The sequence below is a fragment of the Periplaneta americana genome, chromosome 4 (assembly GCF_040183065.1).
Source record: "Periplaneta americana isolate PAMFEO1 chromosome 4, P.americana_PAMFEO1_priV1, whole genome shotgun sequence".
Lineage (NCBI taxonomy): Eukaryota > Metazoa > Arthropoda > Insecta > Blattodea > Blattidae > Periplaneta > Periplaneta americana.
The window spans coordinates 198766312-198790489 of record NC_091120.1 but is presented as its reverse complement, the minus strand read 5'-3'; the positions used below and the strand labels follow the sequence as shown (position 1 = coordinate 198790489).

Sequence of the window (24178 nt, the reverse complement as noted above, 5' to 3'; positions counted from 1 at the left end):
TTGCCACTGTTGTCATCATAAATGCGTATGTGAAAATTACCACAGCTTTTAAATGTTGTGAAATAATAGTGCACAGGACTGTAGTACAGGTTTTTGAAGTTAGAGTTGCGAACAAGCGCAATATGTGTGGCTGTATAAAATCTTAATACAGTCATCTCTTCCCTAATTCCTGTATGTCTGTATTGTTCAACATATACCATAATTATTCAATTATTCATTTATTAATTAATTCATTCATTCATTCATTTTATTCCATAGATCTTACATCAGCAATGAAGCTTTAAGATGTGGAACAAGTCAAAATTTTACAATATTACAATTACAATTTTTATAAATTTTTATAGTTTTACAATTTAGTAATTTTCTACAATTTTTTACAATTTTGTGCAATTTTTTACAATATTTTGGCGAGATGTAGTGAGATGAGGTGAGGTCCGAGGATTCGCGAAAATATTACCCGGCATTTGCCTTTTGGTTGGGGGAAAACCTCGGAAAAACCCAACCAGGTAATCAAATCAAAGGGGGTAATCAAATCAAAGAGATTGATGCCAAGACTCGCCATAGACCATCCGGCTTCAGTCCCACGGCTCTGGAAAATCTCGGAAGAAACCAAAGACCAAAGGGGGATCCAACCCAAGCCCGAACGCAGCTCCGGATCAGCAGCATTAGATAATAATAATAATAATAATAATAATAATAATAATAATAATAATAATAATAATACGACAATATAAAACAGAATGATTTTTATTTGTAACACAATTTACAGTATCATACAATTATTTGTAATTCAAATTAAAGTAAAAGAGAAAATATTAAGTTGTAATATTACCATATTACTTATCTGTTATTAAAATGATATGCGAAAGAAAGAAAGAAAATACTTACATTAGAGAGTTCAGTTAGGAATAATTTCGTTTAGAACGTAAACTTACCACTTTCCTCTTTCTTCACTTGACCAACAGTTTCACTTCTTTTCCAATTTCTTGTGTTTATTTGAATTTCCGCGTATTTGCGTAGGGAATTCTACCGTTCTTTCTGCTACATCAGTAGGTGTTTGATGTGAAGGTACACTGTATAAAGAATGCGTGTGTTCATTTCTGTTTCCATACCGCCTGTGATCTCTCCGAAAATTCCGTGCTCTACCTATTTCAAATCCTCTCCCACTCTGTATGTTCGAAACACCTCTTCTACCCCCACTTCGATTAAAGTGTAAAGAACAATTTGAACGCTGTCTTCTACCGTAAGGTCTTTGCGGCCCAAGAGATTCCGTTTGATTTCTGTAGTTTCTAAAACGATGATCCATTGTTGTAGGATAATGCCTCGGAGATCTTTCCCAGGGTAATTGTTCTGTATATGGGTAATATTGATCAACATTAAAATCTGGATTAAATGTAGTTCCATATTGAGGATATCTATGTTGATAAGAACTAGAACGGAACTGTACTGGAACATAGGAATCTCTGCGAGATCTTTCATGTGTTACTGATGAGAAATGAGATCTCCCACTTGTAGTTTGATCAGGAGGATATTCGTAATCAATATATTGTTGCTCTATCGGGAACTGATCGTGAGATGCATTAAAATACTGATTGTGATTATATAGACAAGGATTTAATTCTTGTTGGTAATTTGATGTGTAGTTACCGTTAATATTGTCTCTTATATCAATATTTGAACCTGATATTGTGATATTTCCAGAAACCAAATTCAGACTTAATCTAAAATCATCATCTCTTTGTGGGTCTCTCATTTGAGAGCTGATATTTCCTGTTGCATTGTTGAATCTTCGTGGAGAGCTAATCCTGTATGTTGATTGATCTCTCAAAACTTGTTCATTCCTGTTGTTTGACAATGAAAAACAGAACATTGGATAATATCGTCCTAAAGAGTATCTCGATTGTCTGAGATTTTGTGTCAAATTTCTTCTTCCTCTATAGTTCCTGTCGTCTAAATATCTTTCCCTAAGTGACTCACCGTTAGTTTCACGCTGTCGGGGGCCGTATACATATCTCAAATTGCTATTTTCATTCATTTCTGTTTTCTGTGAGTTTGTGTGTCTATTGAAGGTGTTTTGGATTTGATTGTTATTTCTTCTCCCTACTGGAGTACGACTTAATTGTGTTGAAGGGTACTTTGAAGAATGTAACATAATTTTCGATTCATTATTCACGGATTCTTGACTTTGTCTGTTGAACATATGAGGCAATGTTTCGTTGTCTGGCTCTTCATGAATACTTAAAGCGTCAACTGAAGCGTCTTGCCTAGCGAAAAGAAGTTTTTCATCGTCGCAGAGTTGCTGGAAATTATTTCTGTCGTGACGAAACTCTCTTTGTCTGTTAGGTCCATCAGTTTGTGATTCATACATTTCTTCTATTTGTGATAGACGACCTGGATGGTTTAACCCATTATCATCCGCTCTGATAGGTGAGGTTTGCAGTTCTGTATGACGAGGTGTCGTCTCAAGAGAGTTTCGAGATGAATTATTGATTATTCTGTTATGATACTCCAATAATGTAGAACTACCGCTGTCAGTCTGGCATCTGTTACGTGACGGAATTTCGATATTACATATTGGTGATTTAGTATCTGGTTTGGCTGGTATATTTCGTTGTCTTTGTATTTCTGAGACTAATGTGTTTATATTTGGTGCTGATGTTGAAGAATGCTGAATGTTAGACACATGTAAAATTGATAACTGTGACGAATTTTCATCAGTACCTTCCGGCATAATCGTAAATTTAGATGTACTTGGTGCTGAAACTAATGAGTTATTTCTGTTACCTGTTGAAGTCATGTTAGACTTGTTTAAAATGTTTGAGGGATGTTCATAGCTATCTTCCGGGGACATAACACATGTTGTGGTTCTTGTTGACACTAAGTCATTGTCTTTGTTTTCTACTGGAATCACATTAGACACCTGCACAATTGAAGTCGATAAAGAACTCTGGTTGCTATCTTCTGGGGTAAGATTAAAAACTGAAGCATCTGATACTGTTGCTGTAAAATAACCACTATAATGTTCTGGAGCCATAGCAATCGACTGTGCTTTTATTTTAGGTGTCAAAGAATGATCATCAATATTTTCTGAAGCCATGTCATACGGTTCTGAAATAGATGTTTGTGTAAAATTGTGTTCCTTTCCTTCTGTCGAAGTCAGGACTGTAGTCTGTATGCCTCTCGATTCTCTTATATCTGAAGTCGCATTAGGTAGCTGTACATATGACGAAAGTGTGTGTTCATTAATATTTTCTTGACTCGTACTAAATAGTTGTGAATTTAAGGCTGATGTAATTACACTTCCATCACTGATATTCGAAGTAACTTTAGGCTCATTTGTATTTGAAGACACAAAAGTGTGTTCAGTACATTCTGAAAGTTGTAAACTTATTGTGGATATTGTAGTAGATACAGAATTACTTGCAGCCATTTCATTTTTTAGATTTTTATCTCGAGCTGAAGATATGTCAGTCTGAGGACGTTGAAACAATGATGTCTCGGTGTCATACGATATTAAAGTAACGTTACATTGTCTTCTTGGATGTAATGTGACAATGTTTGGTGATAATTGCTCACCAGTACCTGACAATTCGGGAACATTTGTAAAAGTAACTAATGAATTTTCATTTCCCTTCTGCACAACCTCTGGCACACTCCTACCTATTTTTGTTGTAGGTTGTTTTGTTGTCAGGTTTTGATTCTCACATGAACCAAAATACAATGATTCTCTTCTATCTTTAGATACAGGATGTGTTGGTAATTGTGGCGACTTGTTTATTTTACAATGACAGTGTTTTTTTCTTTTTCTTATCTTTGTTTTTCTTGTATCTCTTGTTGCTCGTTTTCTTCTGTTTTGGTCGTATGCAGGGATATACGTCTCAAGTCCACAGAAATCTCTATTACGTGTCTTATTTTCACCGTTCATTTGTTCTTTCTTAACTGTACTTGTGTCATATTTCCTCCTGATAGAGGAGTCCATTTCAATGACACGAGATGTGGTAGGCAGGTCTTTACTTGTAAAAGTGTCTTTTTGTTGAATTTTCACTTTTTCCAATTCACATTTTCTTTCTGTGACTTCGCCTATAGGAAACAATCTTCTATTACTTGATATACTTCTCTCGTGCGGAGGTCTGGATGCTTTTTCATGTGAATCTTTTTTTGAGGGTGGAATTATTTCAAAACCGCAAGTATCGATTTGATTTCTTCTTAAAATCTCTTTCTTTTTTGAGGTTTTAGTTCTGTCTCTTTTTGATATTACGCTAACACCGATATCTAACCCACATAAATCTTTCAAACTTGGTGGAATTCGAAGTTTTGCTTGTTCAATTTGCTCATCTGGCATTTTTTTAATACTTGGTCTAACAGAATCTACAGAAATTTTGCTTACTTTTGGCACAGAAACTGTATCAACATCTGAGCCACCTTCAATATTAAGAATTAAGTTCATTAATCGATCCATTTGGAAACCTAATATATCAGGTACACTAATTTCCCGTTCTCTGTAACCTGGAATTGTTTCCTCAATCTCCAATTCGACTTCTTCGTCTTCAGCGACAATATTATGAACTTCATTTTCTTTTCGTCTGTTACAAAACTTTTCAGCCCCTAGCTTGTTAACAAACATTTCCATTTCTAGTAGTTTTACATCTGGAACAATCACCTCTCTATCACCATCTAATCCCAAATAGAACACATCTGAATCTTCCTCTTCATCACCACCCTCGCCTTTCTCGATCATGTCCAATGTGAGAGCTGCCATTTCAAGGTCACGATGGTTCCTGGCTTTATACAGTTTAGCCAATGCCAGCAATCTCATTCTTTCCATACGACTCCCGGGAATTACTTTTGCGTTGGTCATTCTGATTGCATCCGGCTTTGGGATGGCAACTGCTGGCACCGAAACTGGTCCAGGTACACCATCAGAACCAGCTCGAAGCCTTTCATTTTTTGTTACAGTAGAATTTGTATTTGGAATTGTCGAATACTGGAAAATATTGCTCGGTAAGTTTTCATCAAAAGTCATGAAAGTTTGAACTACTTTCTTTTCATCACTATTATCTTGATCTTTCACATTTTTTCTGTCTTCCTTGTGCATTGTATTTCCATCATTATTTTGTGTTTCTGACGGTTCTTTATTTCGTAAATAATGCTGATACTTTTCTTTAACTAAGAGATTGATATCAACATCAATATTTTCTTTCTTTTCTACTTTCTTCCACGTACAAAAATACTTAAACTCATCTCTCAGATAGTTTAAAAGCTTGTACTCTTCTTGATCAGAACTCAGGACTTCTTGGGAGTACTCATACGCTAGATTGATTATGGTGACGAATAGATTGATAAAATAAATGAAAAACACAAGCCAATAGAGGAGCACAAAGAAGGGCCCGATTACGAAATGAGCGTTGAAGAACTTTTCTTGGTCGAGATTGCTGTATCCAATGCTGTAGAAGAACATAGTGGAGAAGGAATTGTAAAGACTGGAAAAGTCGTAAGCTACGTGGCCCACAAACACGAGGGCAAACCCTGCGAAGCCCAACAAGAAGATGACGAGCATAAATGTGAGCGGCAGGAGGGTCTTGGATGCGAGGACGAGAGTGCGCTCCATGGATCGGAATTGATGTCCGAACCGCAGTAGCTTCCACAGACGGGCGGTGGACAGACACACGAGGACGCCGACTACGTAGTCTAGCTGGATCTGCCAGTACGCGGCCCACGTGAAGTTGACGAACTCGTTGCCATCCGCTTCGTCCAGGTGGTGCAGCAGGGAAGACGCGTACTGGCTGCGGAGGAAGTACAGCACCACAGAACTCAGGCCCAGCAGCGTTATCAGCAGGTCTATCACGTTCCACCAGCTGCTGAAGTACGCGCGCAGGGAGACCCTCTGGACGCGAACCAACTGCCGACAGGTGAATACCAGAAGAGTGAGGAGCCAGAGGATGACGGCCACCAGCATGGACAAGCCCAGGGTGTGGTAATGCACAAGCAGCTCCAGGGTTTTGATCTGAAAGACGATAAAAGAGAGAAATTCAGTAAAGAGGAGCCTAAACGCTGGTTCACAATAAACCGGAAACGAGAATCTGAACGAAAACGGTAAAATTTTTAAATTGTGTGCATTTAAATGTGAGCATTCACAATTAACGAAAAGCCTGCCGGAGCCCGGGATCGGGAACGGAGAGTTGGCCAAGTTTCAACTTTGGCGTTCACGTTTCCGATCACAGCCCACTAGATTCATTTATTGCCGTCTAAAAGCTATTTTGTCGTCGTATATTTTGTAGCAAGAAGACCGTGACATAACCTATGCATTATTTTGTTCTGTGCTGTGCATCATGGAGCAAGTTTTATTTGATGAGATTCTAATATTGAGTGTTGAGGAAAATCCTCACGTTTACGATAAGCGGCGCGCCTCGTATAAAGATGAGAAAATGAAGGAGAATACGTGGCTTTCAATAGCTGCGTCTTTGAACACCGATCGTAAGTGAATCATATTTTATTACTGTATTGGTAACAGTAACAAATATAAATGACACTCGGGAGGAAATTAAACGCAGAATAAATATGGGAAATGCCTGTTATTATTCGGTTGAGAAGCTTTTATCATCTAGTCTCCTGTCCAAAAATCTGAAAGTTAGAATTTATAAAACAGTTATATTACCGGTTGTTCTGTATGGTTGTGAAACTTGGACTGTCACTCTGAGAGAGGAACATAGGTTAAGGGTATTTGAGAATAAGGTGCTTAGGAAAATATTTGGGGCTAAGCGGGATGAAGTTACAGGAGAATGGAGAAAGTTACACAACGCAGAACTGCACGCATTGTATTCTTCACCTGACGTAATTAGGAACATTAAATCCAGACGTTTGAGATGGGCAGGGCATGTAGCACGTATGGGCGAATCCAGAAATGCACGTAGAGTGTTAGTTGGGAGGCCGGAGGGAAAAAGACCTTTAGGGAGGCCGAGACGTAGATGGGAGGATAATATTAAAATGGATTTGAGGGAGGTGGGATATGATGATAGAGAATGGATTAATCTTGCACAGGATAGGGACCGATGGCGGGCTTATGTGAGGGCGGCAATGGACCTTTGGGTTCCTTAAAAGCCATTTGTAAGTAAGTAAGGTATGATATCGGTCTAAGATATCGAAAAATTTCATTCCTATCTTTGTAATCTTTGTAATTACCGACAAAGTTGAAAATTCTCGTTTGATTATTTATATACCGTTTATTTACTGGTTGCCTAATATTTGTATGCCCACCAAGGACCTGGGTTACTAAATATTCCGTTTCCGATTGTTTTGTTGCAAATGACTAATGAATCGCCAAATGTTCACGTAATGTGCCACCATAAGTCGTTGGAATTGAGAGTGGAATCCTTCAACCACATTATTCGTACGCTGTCTGCCATTAATTACTAATTCATAGACGTTCCATGTCGCAGGAGAAAATCTAGGGGGAACTGCTCGCCTTCGCCCTCTTGCCGGATGTCCAGTAATATATGTAATTTCAATGTAGGATGCCAAGTCCAAGATATCGTCCACAAATCTTTCATTTAATAAATCCCAAACAAATTGCTATTGTTATTCCCAACAGATTATTATAGTCAATAACTCATCTCTGTTGAACAACTTTGTATGTTGGACCTTTTTGTATGATGGGCTTTATAATATGGTGACCACATAGATGTTGGGCATTTTCACTTCTTGGACAAATTATATGTAGGACTTTAAATGTTGGACTATTTAGTTTGTGGACACTTTTATGTGGACCTTTTGTACTTCTGGACATTTTGTTATGGACCTTATAACCTGGAAGCTTCTCACCAACTGTTGAGGTTAAATAATTTCTCCGGCGTTTCAGATCTGTTTACAGTTGTGTGTGTACTAGGAGGAAATATTCATATGAGGATTGGAGCTCCCTTTCTTACCATCACATACATATGTTACAAATTACGGTTTTATTACAAATTACAAAAACCTTAAGGCAAATCACAGAAAAGAGACGAGAATTTAATTTACTGTACATTTGATATTTATAGATTATGAAAAAGCATACGACAACATAAAGAGACATACACTTTGGACAATATTGGAAGAAAATAATATTCCTAAAATGTTAATCGAAAACATTGAGAATCTATACATGAACAAAAAAATTAAAATAAAGTTACAAAATTCAATTTCGCAAACAATAATGACAAAGGAATTGGACAAGGATGTCCTCTAGCACCGATACTGTTTAACATACAGGGCTTTCATTTCAAAATATCCCAGTCTAAAATAATTATTTAAATTGAATTCAATTTAAACAAACAAAACACGTTAATTTAGATATTGAAGGGGAAGTCTGAAACAAGGCTTAGTTGCATTTTAGATTTCACCCCAGTCACTCCCACTTTGAAATTTAAAATGACACCCCTATCTTTTTTATAATGAAGAATAAAGAAAGGAAGACAAAAGGAAAGAAAGAAGAGAAGAAGGAAGGAAGAAAGAGAAGAAGGGAGGAAGAAAGAGAAGAAGGGAGGAAGAAAGAGAAGAAGGAAGGAAGAAAGAGAAGAAGGAAGGAAGAAGGAGAAGAAGGAAGGAAGAAGGAGAAGAAGGAAGGAAGAAGGAGAAGAAGGAAGGAAGAAGGAGAAGAAGGAAGGAAGGAAGAAGGAGAGGGAGGAAGGAAGAAGGAGAGGGAGGAAGGAAGAAGGAGAGGGAGGAAGGAAGAAGGAGAGGGAGGAAGGAAGAAGGAGAGGGAGGAAGGAAGAAGGAGAGGGAGGAAGGAAGAAGGAGAGGGAGGAAGGAAGAAGGAGAGGAAGGAAGAAGGAGAGGGAGGAAGGAGGAAGGAAGGAAGAAGGAAGGAAGAAGGAATGAAGAAAGAGAAGATGGAAGAAAGAAGGACAATAAGGAAGGAAGAACAAGAAGAAAGAAAGGAAGAGAAGATGGAAGAAGGAGAAGAAGGAAGGAAGGAGAAGAAGGAAGAAGGAGAAGAAGGAAGAAGGAGAAGAAGGAAGGAGAAGAAGGAAGGAGAAGAAGGAAGGAGAAGAAGGAAGGAGAAGGAAGGAGAAGAAGGAAGGAAGGAGAAGGAAGGAAGGAGAAGGAAGGAAGAAAGAAGGAAGGAAGAAGGAAGGAAGAAGGAAGGAGAAGGAAGGAGAAGGAAGGAGAAGGAAGGAAGAAGGAAGGAGAAGGAAGCAAGAAGGAAGGAAGAAGGAAGGAGAAGGAAGGAAGAAGGAAGGAGAAGGAAGGAAGAAGGAAGGAGAAGGAAGGAAGAAGGAAGGAGAAGAAGGTAGGAAGAAGGAAGGAGAAGAAGGAAGGAGAAGGAAGGAAGAAGGAGGAGAAGGATGGAAGAAGGAGGAGAAGGATGGAAGAAGGAGGAGAAGGAAGGAAGAAGGAGAAGAAGGAAGGAAGAAGGAGAAGATGGAAGGAAGAACGAGAATAAGGAAGAACGAGAAGGAAGAAGGAAGAAAAAAAGAAAGAGGAAGGAAGGATGGAAGAAAAAAAGAAAGAGGAAGAAAGAAAGGAAGAGGAAGGAAGAAAAAAGGAAAGAAGGAAGAAAAAAAGAAAGAGGAAGGAAGAAAGAAAGAGAGGAAGAAGGAAGGAAGAAAGAGAATAAGGAAGGAAATTAAATAATTCCTCTCCTCGTTTATTTTAAATATAAAAAAAAAACGCATTCATAACTGAATGATATTTCTAAGTGTCGATTAAAATGTAAAAAAAAAGAGATTAAACTAAGCGGATCTCGAACTCGGGACCTCTCAGTTACTTAACTTACGTCTGTTTATTAAGTTACTCAGCCACCTGGCGAAATCGGAAGGAAGTACTGAATGGGCAGGCAGATAATTTCTCTGCCTAACATTCAGTAACCTGTAAGCGATGTATAATTTGGATTCACTGCACTTCAATATAATTAGTTTTATTTGTACATGCTTTCCACCCAAGAGAGTTTAATCATAATTGATGATCTCAATAGCATGATCATTAGTGATAATTTTGAACAGCCAGAGGCGAGAGGACGGAAACCTACAACAACACACAAAGGGAGGAAACCTCTCTAAGCATGAACACGTAATCCGATCGTTCCTTAATCATTTGTGGACGATGCAGTTTTTCAATCACCGGGACTCGATCCTAAGACCTAAGTGCCCTACATCCACGCGGTCTCTAATGTTGAATTCGCTCCTATGACAATTGCCGTTAAGTTTGTAATGAACTCACGTCCTCAGAAAGGGCCACAGAGCCCTCTGCAGACATCTCCACGAGCAACGTCACTATGTTGAAGAGGTTCCTGTTGGCGTTGTAGGTCGTGAAGTCTATGAAGACGGCGCGAGTCAGCCTGTCGAACCAGCTGTAGCGCACCAGGAACTGGAACACGAGCTGCGAGTTCTCCATAGTTCGGCCCAGTGTGCATGTGTACCCCCCGCCGGGGTACAGCGCGAATTCCCCTGTCAGAACAAGCAATTTTTTTACAGCACTTAGTGTTCATCTAATCCGCCTCTACTTCTCTTCTATTTAATTTCGCGCTGTACTGGAGAATTACCACGGTAGCTTTGGACCGTGCCGTTACGTTTACCACCAAATTTAACTACATACACAATGTTGCCAACATAAGAACATGATTTTGGTCTGTGGTGTCGTTAGAAGGAGAAATTTGTTTCTTTTTCTCTCTACCTCCTTCGTTCTGAACATTACTGAGAGATGGCACCACTGTTACTCTTATCTATTGCAATGATTTTTCCCTGGACCACCAATTTGCTTTGAACGATATTTCTACATAGAAGATTAAGACAGATCTTACAAGCGATCTCCAGTTACTAACAGTATGGTCATCAAAATTGTGTGTCCATTTTATCTCGAACTAAAATCTCTCTCGCATTTTCTTCTGTTTCATCACGGCCAAATGCATTTATATCTTCGGTATCGATGTTTCTAGTCGGTCATGGCCTTTATGACAGTTTTTGTTTCGTAATATTGATAGACGGTAATATAATTAAAGCGGTGAATAATATCATGGCCCCTAATTTTTTTTTTCGTAAAAGGCTACATATTTTCTGTAGGCCACAAATAAAACTGCAATACAGTCATAATCAAAGACGTTATATCACAGTCTATTATATACAGTCGCGAAGCTTGAGGTGATTTTTTTGCAAATCTCGTGATAGAGCGCTCCAAGCGGTTAGCAACTAGAAACAATAGACTGTCCACGGTCGACTTTAGACTGTGTCGTATTTCCATCGAGTGCTAGCTCGTTGCGTATTTCACATTGATGCTTGTGAAATGTTAGTTATTGGTTGTAATGAAAATGTTAATGGCTAAAATACAATAATTGGAATAATAATATTTCACTAGAGACGTAGAAAAATTAAGTTTGTTTTAATGAAATTTATTGATCACGTTTTATTTTCAATTCTGGTGGGATTATTATTGCTTAGGCCTACTTTTTTTTTCAAAGAATATGTTTTTAATTATAGTTGTTAATTTTGTTGTTATTTTTATTTCTTACTTTACTAGAGACGTAGAAAAAGTCTGTTACAATAAAATTTATTGATCACGTTTTATTTCCAATTCTGGTGTGATTATTATTGCTTAACCTCATCCCACTTTAACTACGTAAGCCTACACTACAAGTACCGGTACACGTAAGTTACTCCATTAATTCATATTTCCATTATTATTGCTATAAAGGGAAATGCAAATTAATATTTATTGGTTTCATAGTTAATTATCGCTATAATCTTGAATGAGTGAAGCGATTATAGTAAATTTCAGTTCGTTTTGCACAAACAAAAATTATATTAACTTATTTCTTGCAGGTATCTTCGAGTTTATGGTGGAATTTAATATACTTCATTAAAATAATAAATTAACTTTATGCATTTAATATTTCAATAATGGAAGGAAGGTGTTAATTTTTCCAAAAGAACACGACAACGAAAGTGTAACATATTTTGTCGTCTGCTAGGAGAGAGATCTGCGATGATGACGCAATAGTAGCGATCCTAGTGGTAGGCAACTACCCATGTTTGCATTTTTAGTACATATTGAGCTTCGCGACTGTATATAGTAGACTGTGGTTATATAGTATAGTCATAATTATGTGCTTAATGCTTTGGTGAACATTAACCGGAAATTTACTTTCCGTTATTTAAATGATATTCCGTGAACCACACCTTTTTCCTCTTTATTTCGTTGTCATAACCTACTTTAAGATCTTGCTACATAAGCATTTTCTTTTAGTGCATTGAGAACATTGTCGTTGTACTGCATAAATCTTACACTTGACTAATAGACTGATTTATTTAAGAATATAGTCGCGAATTTCACTACCACCATTTCGATTGTCTTTTGTTTGACACGGCTCGGTACGGCCCGGTCACTAGTGGCCAGCAAGTAACGTCGACTATCGGCATTGCTCTGCCGTGGGTATTATCCAGTTGTTCCATTTTCCATTACGTGAAAATCATATTTATTTATTTATTATTTTGCTAATAATTGTAACATAAATTATAAAATATACAGAGAAACTTTAGCTCGCCCCTGAAAGAGTAGAACTCGTGCTCAGGGGCGGATTCCTGAATTGAAATTAATAATTATACAATACAATTATAATTAATAATTATACAATACAATTTGCAATTATAGTATATAAATTTAAATTTACAATTTTTCAATTTTTATAAAATTCATACATAACTTTTTAAATTTAATACTAGAACTATTAGAATTGACAAGATTAGGATATTTAAATAGAAATTTGTAATATACGTATTCTTGGGCCTAAATTACTACTATGATTAAATACTGTAACAGTGTTGCATTTTGGTTCAAACAATCTTAAAGAATTCATACCTTTTATTTCATAACTATGAGAATACAATTCAAAATTATTTCGATTTTTATGTATGAATTTTATTAATACAATATAATAAATTTGTTTTACGTTAAGTACATTAAAGTCTAAAAACAATTTTTGAGATGGAAACTCAATAGGTTTATGAAGACATATTTTAATTATTTTCTTCTGTAATAAATAAAATGGATTAAAATTGGATTTAAATGAGCTACACCATCCTATAATTCAATACATAATTACCGACTGAAATAAAGTTAAATATATTGTGCGTAATAAACTTGACAAGTAATTCCTCAATAAAACAAAATAATATACTATTTTACGTAATTTATTACAAAGGTAATTAATGTGTTGGTTCCATTTTAAATGATTATCGAAAATTATGCCTAAATACTTAACTTCAGAGGATTCTTTAATAATCGGACATTTACACTGTATACAACAATCAGAATTACGTAATTTAATACTTATTATAGATGTAGGAGGTTTGTTACATTTTTCAGATAATGAGAATGGAATAATGATGGTTTTATTTTCGTTGATAGATAATTTATGTCAAACCATTTTTTTATTAATTTAAGTCCATTATTTGAATTATTATATGCATCATGCCAGGTTTTTCCACCAAAAAGTAAAACTGTGTCATCTGCATAATGCAATTTAATTATTTGATATAGCAGAGTATATAGGCCTACCTTGCACTGGAACGGTTCCAGAACTCCAAGCTCCCCGGTAGAGCCAAGGAACGGTCGCTCTTGTGGCTCTGAAGGATTTCTCATCATATGGGCCCCACGAGATGCCGTGGTGCGTCACGTCTTCATTTGACAAACTGAAGCCCAAATTACAATTTAGAGGATCCGTGGCCACGCAGGTTCCTGTAACAAGATTTGGTAAAGGTTAAATATGTAAGCGCCACTAGAAAACATTCCTAAAATCGCTAGTGTTTATAGTATGGAGATTGTGATCACTAAAAGAGCTATGTGCCGATCCAACCCGCCTAAATATATAGGCTACCTTAGTTACAGTATACAGGGTGATTCACGATTATTTACCGTCACTTACGGAGCTTATTTCTGAAGACATTCTGAGCAAAAAATGTCATACAAACATTTGAAGACATTATTACAAAACCAGCCCTATTCATTTTTAATGAAATTGAGGTAAGAAACATTTGCTACTATTTTAAATGTTTATAGAATCCAAAAACGGTCCATGTCAAGTGCAATAGACACAGGGATAAAAAACCAGTTGAATGGGAATAGCTGACATGTGTTATTCTTTTATTTTCTATTGTTCTCCTGAAAAATAGCAATTTTGACAAGGGGTTGTTTTTGTAATAATATCTTCATTTGTCCTAATTTCAATATTTTCAGAGTTACACTAATTTGAATTTGTTAGTAAATTACCTTTTTTCTTTAGTTTAAGGGTAAAAAAATATTACAAATAGAGAATGAACTATCAGAAGTGTCATTTATTTAATTGGCTAGTGTTCTGAAGCTAAAAATGTGTTGTTAATTGCTTTGTACAGATTTTGTTTTTCAATTTTTAACTAAAAATGACATCATTCTTACGCACTTACACAAAAAATTTTAGAAATCATACGACTTCAAGAACTTGATTATTTACAGTTCAAACAGTCTTAAAGAATTTACAAGAGTGGCATGATTTGTAAGAATTGCTATGATAAATGCGTAAGAAAATGTAATTTTGTAGTTAAAAACGATACAAAAATTCTGTACATAGCAACTATGGAATTCACAACACAGTTTTAGCTTCAGAATATTAGCTAATTAAAGAAATGATAATACTGCTGGATAGTTCATTCTTTATCTGTAATATTCTTTTACCTTTAAAACTCAAGAATAAAGGTATTTTACAAACAACTTCAAATTAGTGTCATTCTGAAAATATTGAGATTAGGACAAACGTTTATATGACATTTTTTGCTCAGAATGTCTTCGGAAATAAACTCCGTAGAAGATAGCCTATTTCCTTATTGTGACGTAATATAAGGGAGGGATTTCAGTGTCACCAACTGTGGAGAAATGCGAAGGCTATGCTTTTACCGCCATGTGATCGGACGAATTATGGATCAATAATAATGCACAAATCTAAAGTAAACGTAACCTGACCTGTCACTAACCTAATCTATCTTCACTAATCTCCAACCAATCTCTAATGATAGTAATATAATTTCTTTTGAGATGTCGCCGTCCGTGGTAGACGCCGAGTCGGGAGACACCTAGTGGGAGAATCGGGAAGCACCGTGTGATGCTTTGTGCCGCGACTTGCTCAAACAACAGCGTATAGTTTTTACATTTCGTTCCTTGAGTGTGTTCTTTGTGCAATAGTCAATGCGTGAACAGTCTGTATATAATAATAATAATAATAATAATAATAATAATAATAATAATAATAATAATAATCCCTGGTGCTACAGCCCGTGAAGGGCCCAGACAGACTAGCCGGCTGCTGGCCTCACACTCACATGCCGAAGTAGAGGTGGACGATCATCCAACCAGAATGGTGGTATCGTATGGTTAGCACGATGATCTCCCAGCCTTTATAGCTGGCTTTCGCAACCGAATTTCGCTACCTATCGTAGAAAATTTCTTCCCTCATCAGGATTCGAACCAGCGCACCTTCCGTAAGCGAGTCTTAGGCACGATGCCTTAGACCACGACGCCACGGCGCGGGACATATTCTATATATAGTGCAATAAAATGTGAAATATGTTGTGGCAGTGGTAAAAATGTAAAAAAATCGTTTATTTTGGCGCTTGTATATTCAACCTTCAATTAAAATTCAATACTTTTTTTTAGAATAATGCAAGGAATGGAATTTAAACTCGGAAATATAGGGTGATTCAGAAGGAATAGTAGATAATTCAGGAGGTGATAATATGGATTATTTTGAGTAATAAAGTTCATATAAATATGTCACATCGAAGCTAACAACACTATCTTTATTTCTTATATCACCGGGATAACTTATTCTTGCAGTGACACCCAACATTTTTAGTAGATTTATCCACAATTTTCGACTACAGAGTTAAGTGGTTAGGTATAGCTTACAGCAGTAAAATTTTTGGAAATGTTCAACATTTTTTTCCTCCATTACTGTATCTTGTACAATAGTGAAAATTGGTAAGTGTAAAACACTATTCTTCTGCTATGTGGAAAATATATATTTAGGATTTAAAAAATTATTAATTATTTTTTTTTTCAAAATTCAGTTCACTGTGCAGTGATGAAGCGTTTCCCACATAACTAAAAAACTAACCAACATTCTGTGATGAAATTTTGTGTGTGTATTTATGCATGTCATATCTACAATATGATATAAGATCACTTCTCTACCTTTGATAGATTGTCTGATAAAAAATAAATAAATTTTAAAATGGTCAAAAATCAGTATTTTTTCTTACACAAAATAAAAAAATATATTATTTATTAAGGAATGTAGTTGAAAGGGCATAATATTATAAACATGAGTTTCATCAATAAAATAAAAGAGAGAGAACATGAAAAAGTTAACAAATTTATGAGTTATGAGGGAAACGCTTCATCATTGCACTGTAAACTGCTACCATTTTGAATTTTGAAAGAAGAAATATAAACAATTTTTTAAATCGTAAAAATATTTTGTGCGAGATCGTGCGTATTTGGTTGGTTTCCGCACAAAACCAATCCGCGGAAAGTCTAAAATTCCACATTCAGTATTTCCAACCTAACAAACATAACAATTTCCCTCTTCTTACCGCTTAAGTGACATATTGATTTTACTGCTTTAGGCTTTTAACATATTATTTTTAGAGACGTTCAATATAGTAATAATTATAAATTGGAAACTTACCACTGCAATTTTATTTCACTTAAATTGCACTGTTAATTATTGTTTTTAAATATTTGCAAAAATTAAGTAAACTCTACAACTCCACTAAAGTTACTGCATTCGTGATGCAAGTAACATTAAGGAAGCCGTGAAAAAATCAACAAGATTCCATAGACTTGGGGGGGGGGGAAGACAGACGTATATCACGGCCTGCTGGAGTATGGTAAACACAGAAAATATTTTAAAGCAACAATGTTGAAGATAGATATTTTTGTTCTGCAAATTTGCTGTCATTGAACAGAAACCAAGATGGAGATTTCATTGCAACTAATTAGAAATTCCTCTTTCAGGTATGTAATAAACGATCTTCGCACAAAATAATGTACGATACACGAACGCTATGTTTTCTTTCAATTCTCGGAAATTAAAAAAGTTCAACTACGTTTCGCTTTTTCAAACTTTTCCTCGAACATGAAAACTTCAACATACCGCTCTTGTAACGCATATTACTATTTTTTCATATAGCAGAAGGACAGTGTTTTACACATACCAATTTTAACTATTGTATAAGACACAGTAATGGACGAAAAAAAGTTGAATATATCCAAAAATTTTACTGCTGTAAGCTGTACCTAACCCCTTAAATCGCTCACATCTGAGTGTTGGCAACGAACCATTTTTGACACGAAGCTGACGAAGTCTCAACACCCCCAGCAGCTGCACGTCGTAGATGGCAGTGGTACCCGTGTCGTTGATCTTCTGTCCGTTGTACAACTCCTCTTTGTGAAGGGCCGGTATCAAGTGTTCAGACATGAAGTCTATGAACCTGCAACACAAACAACGCTGCTGTTCATCGAGGTGGAACTTTGTATGCTTCCGGGTGTAACTCCAAACTTCCCCGTTTCTGCCAGTCTAGTGGTGTAATTTTGTTTTGGTTATTTTACGATGATTTATCAACTGCTATGATTATCTAGCGTCTGAGTGAGATGAAGGTGATAATGCCAGCGAAATTTATTTTTTATATTTATTTATTTAATAATAACATATACATAAAAACGTTACATTAAAATACCCCGAAAGAGCAAAGCTCGTGTTCGGGGACAGTTCCGTTACATAGATACACATACTTTGTAGACAAGATACTTCAGAAAAAAGCTCACATAAAGATGATAATAAAATTAGTAAATAATTATACTAGTAATAACTGAGTGAAAAAAGAGACGATGTTTAGATTGATGGATTAATATTAAATTATTATTAGTAGTATAATTAGTGCAGGTCATGTTGATATAGTAACCAAGATAAAATAGAAAAATACACTTAGGATAGAAATAAACTTGTTTTACAATACATGGTACATAATATAATACAGCGAAGTCTGTCATATAATTTTTTTAATTCTGGATCTGAAAATTTCATTGCTTAAAGTAGTCAATTCTGGATGAAATTTTATTATCGAATTATATAGCCGTGGACCATAATTTGTACTGCGTAGTAAAGCAGCAGATGTGAAATATTTAGGTTCAACTAATTTAAGAATTTCGTTTCGTCTTGTATTATGAGCATGTGGCTGAGCTACAAATTTCATTCTATTTTATGATAAAATTTCATTAAAGAGTATTTATAAATTTGGTCAATTCTAAAAACATTCAATTCGGAATGGATCAAATTTGTTGGATAATCCAGTCGCCTTTTCAAACAAATTTTGATTATACGTTTTTGCAACATAATTATGAAATGAGTTCAGAATCCAGCAACGAAAATTATCCAGCATTTGCTCTTGATGGATTGAGGGAAAATCTCTGAGAAAACCTCAACCAGCATCTTGTCCAAACCAGGATTTGAACCCGGGCTCGCGCGTTTCACGAGGCATGCTAATCGTTATTTCTCAGCGATGAACTGTGATGGTGTAATGAATTACATTTCAGAGATAGGAACACCTGCAGTCTGAACCTAGGCCTATAGACGTTTTACGAAGTTTTTGGAATTTCCTTCAAAACTTCTGCCAATTTTTCTCGTGCCGGAATAGAAGACCCAAAACTGGATTACGCAAAAGTGTTCTCGTTTTCTTGATGACATCTAAGCTAGTTTAACCTAATGTTCTCACATCTTTCCAGACTTGATTTCCTTGAAGTTCTCCGACACGATGACGACGTCTCGGAGGGTCTTGGTGCTATGGTACGCCAGGCTGTCCCTGGTGCCGAGCACCACCCAGTACAGCGTCACGATGTACACCAGGAACATGAAGAGGTCGCCTAGCAGATCCGACATCTGCAAGCGCATCCTCTCCCTGCGCTCCAGCTTCTGCGCATGCCACAGTAAGTACTGGTTTTTAAGAGACCGATAATCGCGTAACAAAGTACATATTTTGAAATTACATTACAGGTAAAACAAGATGAACTTATTTCTGCGTTAGAGGAAGATGAGGTGATTCTACGAAATAAATTTCATTAGTACATAAGCTAAAGATTTTTTCCTTGTTAGGAGGGAGGGAGGAAACAAACCACGCACTACGACCTGGATGTCTATTGTTGTTGTTGTTTGACAATAAAGTCATTTGACCTCTTGCACTCCAATATTTTTCAAAGATATTATCATGGCCAGCCATTGAAGCACAGATTTTTAGGTGTTCCGAATCAATTTCTTGGTTTGAGTTGCACAATGGGCAGTTAGGGGACTGATATATTCCAATTCTATGCAGGTGTTTGGCCAAACAATCATGGCCTGTTGCCAATCTAAATGCAGCTACAGACGATTTTCGTGGTAAATCGGGAATTAACTGTGGATTATGATGCAGAGAGTTCCATTTTTTCCCTTGGGATTGAGTTATCAAATTTTGTTTGTTGAAGTCTAAGTATGTAGATTTAATAAATCTCTTCACAGAGTAATACGTAGATTTAGTAACAGGTCTGTAAGTAGCAGTGCTGCCCTTCTTTGCTAGTGCATCCACATTCTCGTTTCCCAGGATTCCACAATGGGATGGTATCCATTGGAATACAATTCTTTTATTGAGTGATATTAATTGAGAGAGCATTTTAGTTATGTCTGTTGTTTGAGATGAAGGTGTGTGTTTAGAGACTATTGATAGAATAGCTGCTTTGGAGTCTGACAATGTAACTGCATTCCTAAATTTACTGATGTGGCATAGAAGATTCCTGAGACTTTCACTTATTGCAATGATTTCTCCATCAAAACTTGTTGTTCCATATCCAAGAGGTCTATAAAGTGAGAAGAGACAGCACGTAACATCTGCACCTGCACCTTGTTCTCTGGAGATCAAGGATTTAAATGAAGCCAGTTTTGTGGAGGGTACCTAATATTAATTGTCTCTAAAGACAATTGTTTTAGTATTTCAGTGTTTACTTCTGATTTTAGTATTTCTTCTGTTAAATTTAGATTATATTCTATGTTTAATAGAGTTAAAGAGTTTGGTTTAATTTATAAGTTTTCTTTTAAATTCGGGATATTGATTTTCTCTTTTAATTCTTGAACAATGGATATGAAACTTTTTTGACTTTTCAATCTACAGAGAGGACTGTATGAATACCAATTGTTTCCTGGTAATCTGATAAGTTTTTCATATTGAATCAGTGCTTTTTCTTCTATATGTCATTTTGATGCTGTTAATATTATTGTGGAATCTCATAGAATCTACTGGAGTTGTTTTGATTTCACCAGTAATGAGTCTGAGAGCTTGGTTTTGAACATATTCTATTTCGTTTATGAAAGGTGAAGTAATTAAAATTTCTCCGCAGTATGTCAGCACTGGCTGTATAAACATTTTGTATGTTGTATTCAAAGTGTTCCTAGAGCATCCCCATTTCTTTCCTGCTAGTCTTTTCAGAAGGGAGAATCTTTTTTTCGAGCTTTTTCAGAAATGTATTTCAAATGGTTGCTCCATGTTAACTTACTATCGAAAATAACTCCAAGATATTTGGATTCATAAGTCCTAGGAAGGTGTTGGCCATTGTATTGAATATTGAATTCTCTTTCTGATAAAATAATAAATTAATTTAAAAATGGTCAAATATCAGTATTTTTTCTATTGTACACCCCCTCTATGGGATGGGTTGCGTTCCCACCGATCCTCTACGCGCACCGACCTAACCACTTGACCTCCTTAACGACCGGTCCCTACAGCCAACAGAATCCATACTCTACTCCTGCTTCGGAAACCCCCTCAGGACTCCCTTAACGGTCCGAGGCGGAAGTCCCCCCCCCCCAGAGAAGTTTTGTCCCGGGTTCAGTTGCAGAAGCTATCCATCATCACATGAATACAATCCACGGAGGCCGGTCGAGAGAGCCAGCAGCTTCGGAGGGCCGCCTGTAGAGCGATTGAAAACCAGAAGTAACGGGATGATGAATAAAAAGGACGATAGGGGAGGAAAGGAAGTGGCAAAGATGAGTGGGGTTCCAATCACCTGATAAAGTTACCTGATATTCATCCATAGGAGTGAGGGGAAAAAACCCGAAAAAACCTCACCCAGGCAACTCGTCCCGACCGGTAATCGAACCCGGGCCCGCAGGGTTCGGAGTTAGACTCGCTAACCCCTTAGCCACAACGGTGGACAGCGAATGAATTTACGTTATTATTATTATTATTATTATTATTATTATTATTTATTATTATTATTATTTATTATTATTATTATTTCGCCGTCACAAGATATTGCCGCTGTTTCTCAACATATTTGTCCTTTGCACTGAAATGTACAGGCAGACCATAAGTAATGTCATTACTGGCTTTTAAGGAACCCGTAGGTTCATTGCCGCCCTCACATAAGCCCGCCATTGGTCCCTATCCTGTGCAAGATTAATCCATTCTCTGTCATCATATCCAACCTCCCTCAAATCCATTTTAATATTATCTTCCCATCTACGTCTCGGCCTCCCCAAAGATCTTTTTCCCTCCGGTCTCCCAACTAACACTCTATATGCATTTCTGGATTCGCCCATATGTGCTACATGTCCTGCCCATCTCAAACGTCTGGATTTTAAGTTCCTAATTATGTCAGGTGAAGAATACAATGCGTGCAGTTCTGCGTTGTGTAACTTTCTCCATTCTCCTGTAACTTCATCCCTCTTAGCCCCAAATATTTTCCTAAGCACCTTATTCTCAAACACCCTTTATCTCTGTTCCTCTCTCAAAGTGAGAGTCCAAGTTTCACAACCATACAGAACAACCGGTTTTGTGGTAGCTACTGAATTAATTTCCATATAATTATATGCTCGTTCAATTTAAGAGAGTAGTGTATTATGATAATAAATGATTGAAAGAATTTTAGTTTTGTCCTTTAATGTGTAATGAGCTCTTTTAATTTAGCTTTAATCCAGTTTGTTATTCAATAGTTTGGGAAAGTATAATAAAATATACCGGGTTTTTAAGATGTACATATCACAGCGTACTAAAGGCTGTGTGATGTATCTTGTCTCACTGTGAAAAGAGAGAGAAAGGAGGTATGTCTTACTTCGTCTGTGTTGTTATGGCGATGGGGGGAGCGGAGCGGTGCCGTCCATCCATCCAGTGGCGGAAGGGACTAGTTGATAGATTCTGTAGCGCAAAATAAAATAACATAACAAAATATCTCTCTTCGTACTGTGTAGTTCCGTCACTGAGCTTGTCTTTCAAGAAACTGAGTTCCGGCAGCCTGTACAATAACAAGGTTTTGAAAGGAATCCTGAAAATTTACAACCCTCCTATAATCTCCACCCTCATTTGAAGGGACTTGGTTTTATTGCTACTGAGACAAGATAAACCTTACTAGGTATACTGCTGCTGCCATCTGTCGACTGTTGCGCGATATACTTGCAAGTGAATAAGCGATGATGATAGGTCTATCTAGCAAGCAACTAGCGTTATCTGCATATTACCAAATACTGTCAGTTACTGTCATTCAATAACATTTATAAATGGTTGCAAACAATCCTGTTTTAAAAGCTCGCATCCTTAACGTATCGTGATCCATATTTTAGTAATACTAAAATTATTAGCCAAACTGAATCTAGAATTAGCAGTTTCGTGTTACTCTATTAATGTAGTCTATTTACCAAAATTTCGACGTTGGTGGGCGGCCGGTACATCTTCTGCTCCCTCGCCTTCTTGACCAGCTGGGCGTACATCAGGCGGTGCTCCCGGCCTTGGTGGGTGGGCACGGCGCCTATACACTGCCAGGTGCTGGGCTGCTTCTGCACAATTTCTTCACATTACATCATTGCTCCAAATCACTGCAGCACAGTATTGAAAAGTGTTAGGTACCTTGAGGAGTGAGAGGATGAGTGCGATGAGGAACACTTTGAGTGGCTGGAACAGTAGCACGCTGAGCAGGAGAGTGCCCACCACGGCCGTTACCCACATGCTGCTCTCCACTTTTCCGCACAGGAACCCGAAGTACATCAACAAAGACACGCACGCTGCGACGGTCACGATGATCACCGCCCTGCAAGGATACGAGGGCTGAAAATGTACTGTAAATTATTATAGTTGAGTAATTAAAAAATGAAGATAAAGCAGTGTGTGTGGAGCCCATAAGAAAACTACTGAATAATTGTTCCATTATTAAGAACTATCGAATTGTTAGATAATTTTTATATCGTTCAATGAGTTCATTCGGTGAAAAACAAGAGAAAAATTGCGTGAAGCTTTCAGTGGCGGCTGGTGAAGTTTGGGTCTTGTTGCACTTTCTGTGATGAGAGGGGTAGAAATAGTTACCTTTATCAGTACATGGTCATGAACATTTTAATCCAATGCTGGTACTTAAATGATTAATATCAGTAATGCCCGTTCTTGTCCACGACTATTCCCCATCAAACAAAATACATGGAAAACAAAACAGTGCGTTTTTCACTTCACAACCACAAAGCCAGTCATGAGTATTGTAAATTTCCTTTCTAAAAATTCTCTTGAACTGTATTTTCCCCGTAGTAACTGTCTGGAAAATATTTAGATCAGGCAATGGTCTACCAAGTTCTTTAATTTTTTATTTTTCTTCATCAGAAAGTACAGAGAAGTTCTTGTTTTGTAAAATATTTACAGAATTCATAATGGTAAACGCACGTATATCACAAACTTGAAGAAAACATCACTGCACTATAAAAATTGTGATAACTACCACAATTCACATAAAACTCATTAAACTCCAGAAAAGTTCCTGTTTTTTAACCAACTTACAAAATTCATAACGTTATATGCCTACGTACCTATGTCACAAACTTTACGGAAATATCACATCCAATAAAAAAATTGTATTATGCAGCACAATTCACATAAAACTACTTAAATTCCAACAAAAACTAAATATTTAAGAGAGGATTAAATGAATTTCACACGATTATAAAATGACTGGACCACATGCTCACCTAGCTACACGTTGGTCAGCAAACAGGAAGTCAGGAAGTGAGAAACCACGTGAGAAACGAAGACTCGGAAAAAATCTGACAATTTCGTCTCAAGTCACGAGTCATCCAGCGAATGTGTAAGTTCGGAATAGTTCGGAAAGGTCACTTCTGCAATCTACG

General features: G+C 36.7%; 1 protein-coding gene across 1 annotated transcript; it reads right to left on the bottom strand.

The window, feature by feature from the left end:
- Positions 1-853: 853 nt before the first annotated feature.
- Positions 854-18961, bottom strand: LOC138698571 (uncharacterized). The gene is made up of 5 exons (XM_069824589.1): positions 18771-18961; positions 17338-17489; positions 13525-13704; positions 10195-10421; positions 854-6004 (listed from the first exon to the last, which is right to left on the bottom strand). The coding sequence occupies exons 1-5, from the start codon at positions 18944-18946 to the stop codon at positions 968-970; spliced, it is 5772 nt and encodes a 1923-aa protein (XP_069680690.1). The 5' UTR covers positions 18947-18961; the 3' UTR covers positions 854-967.
- Between the last annotated feature and the right edge of the window lie 5217 nt (positions 18962-24178).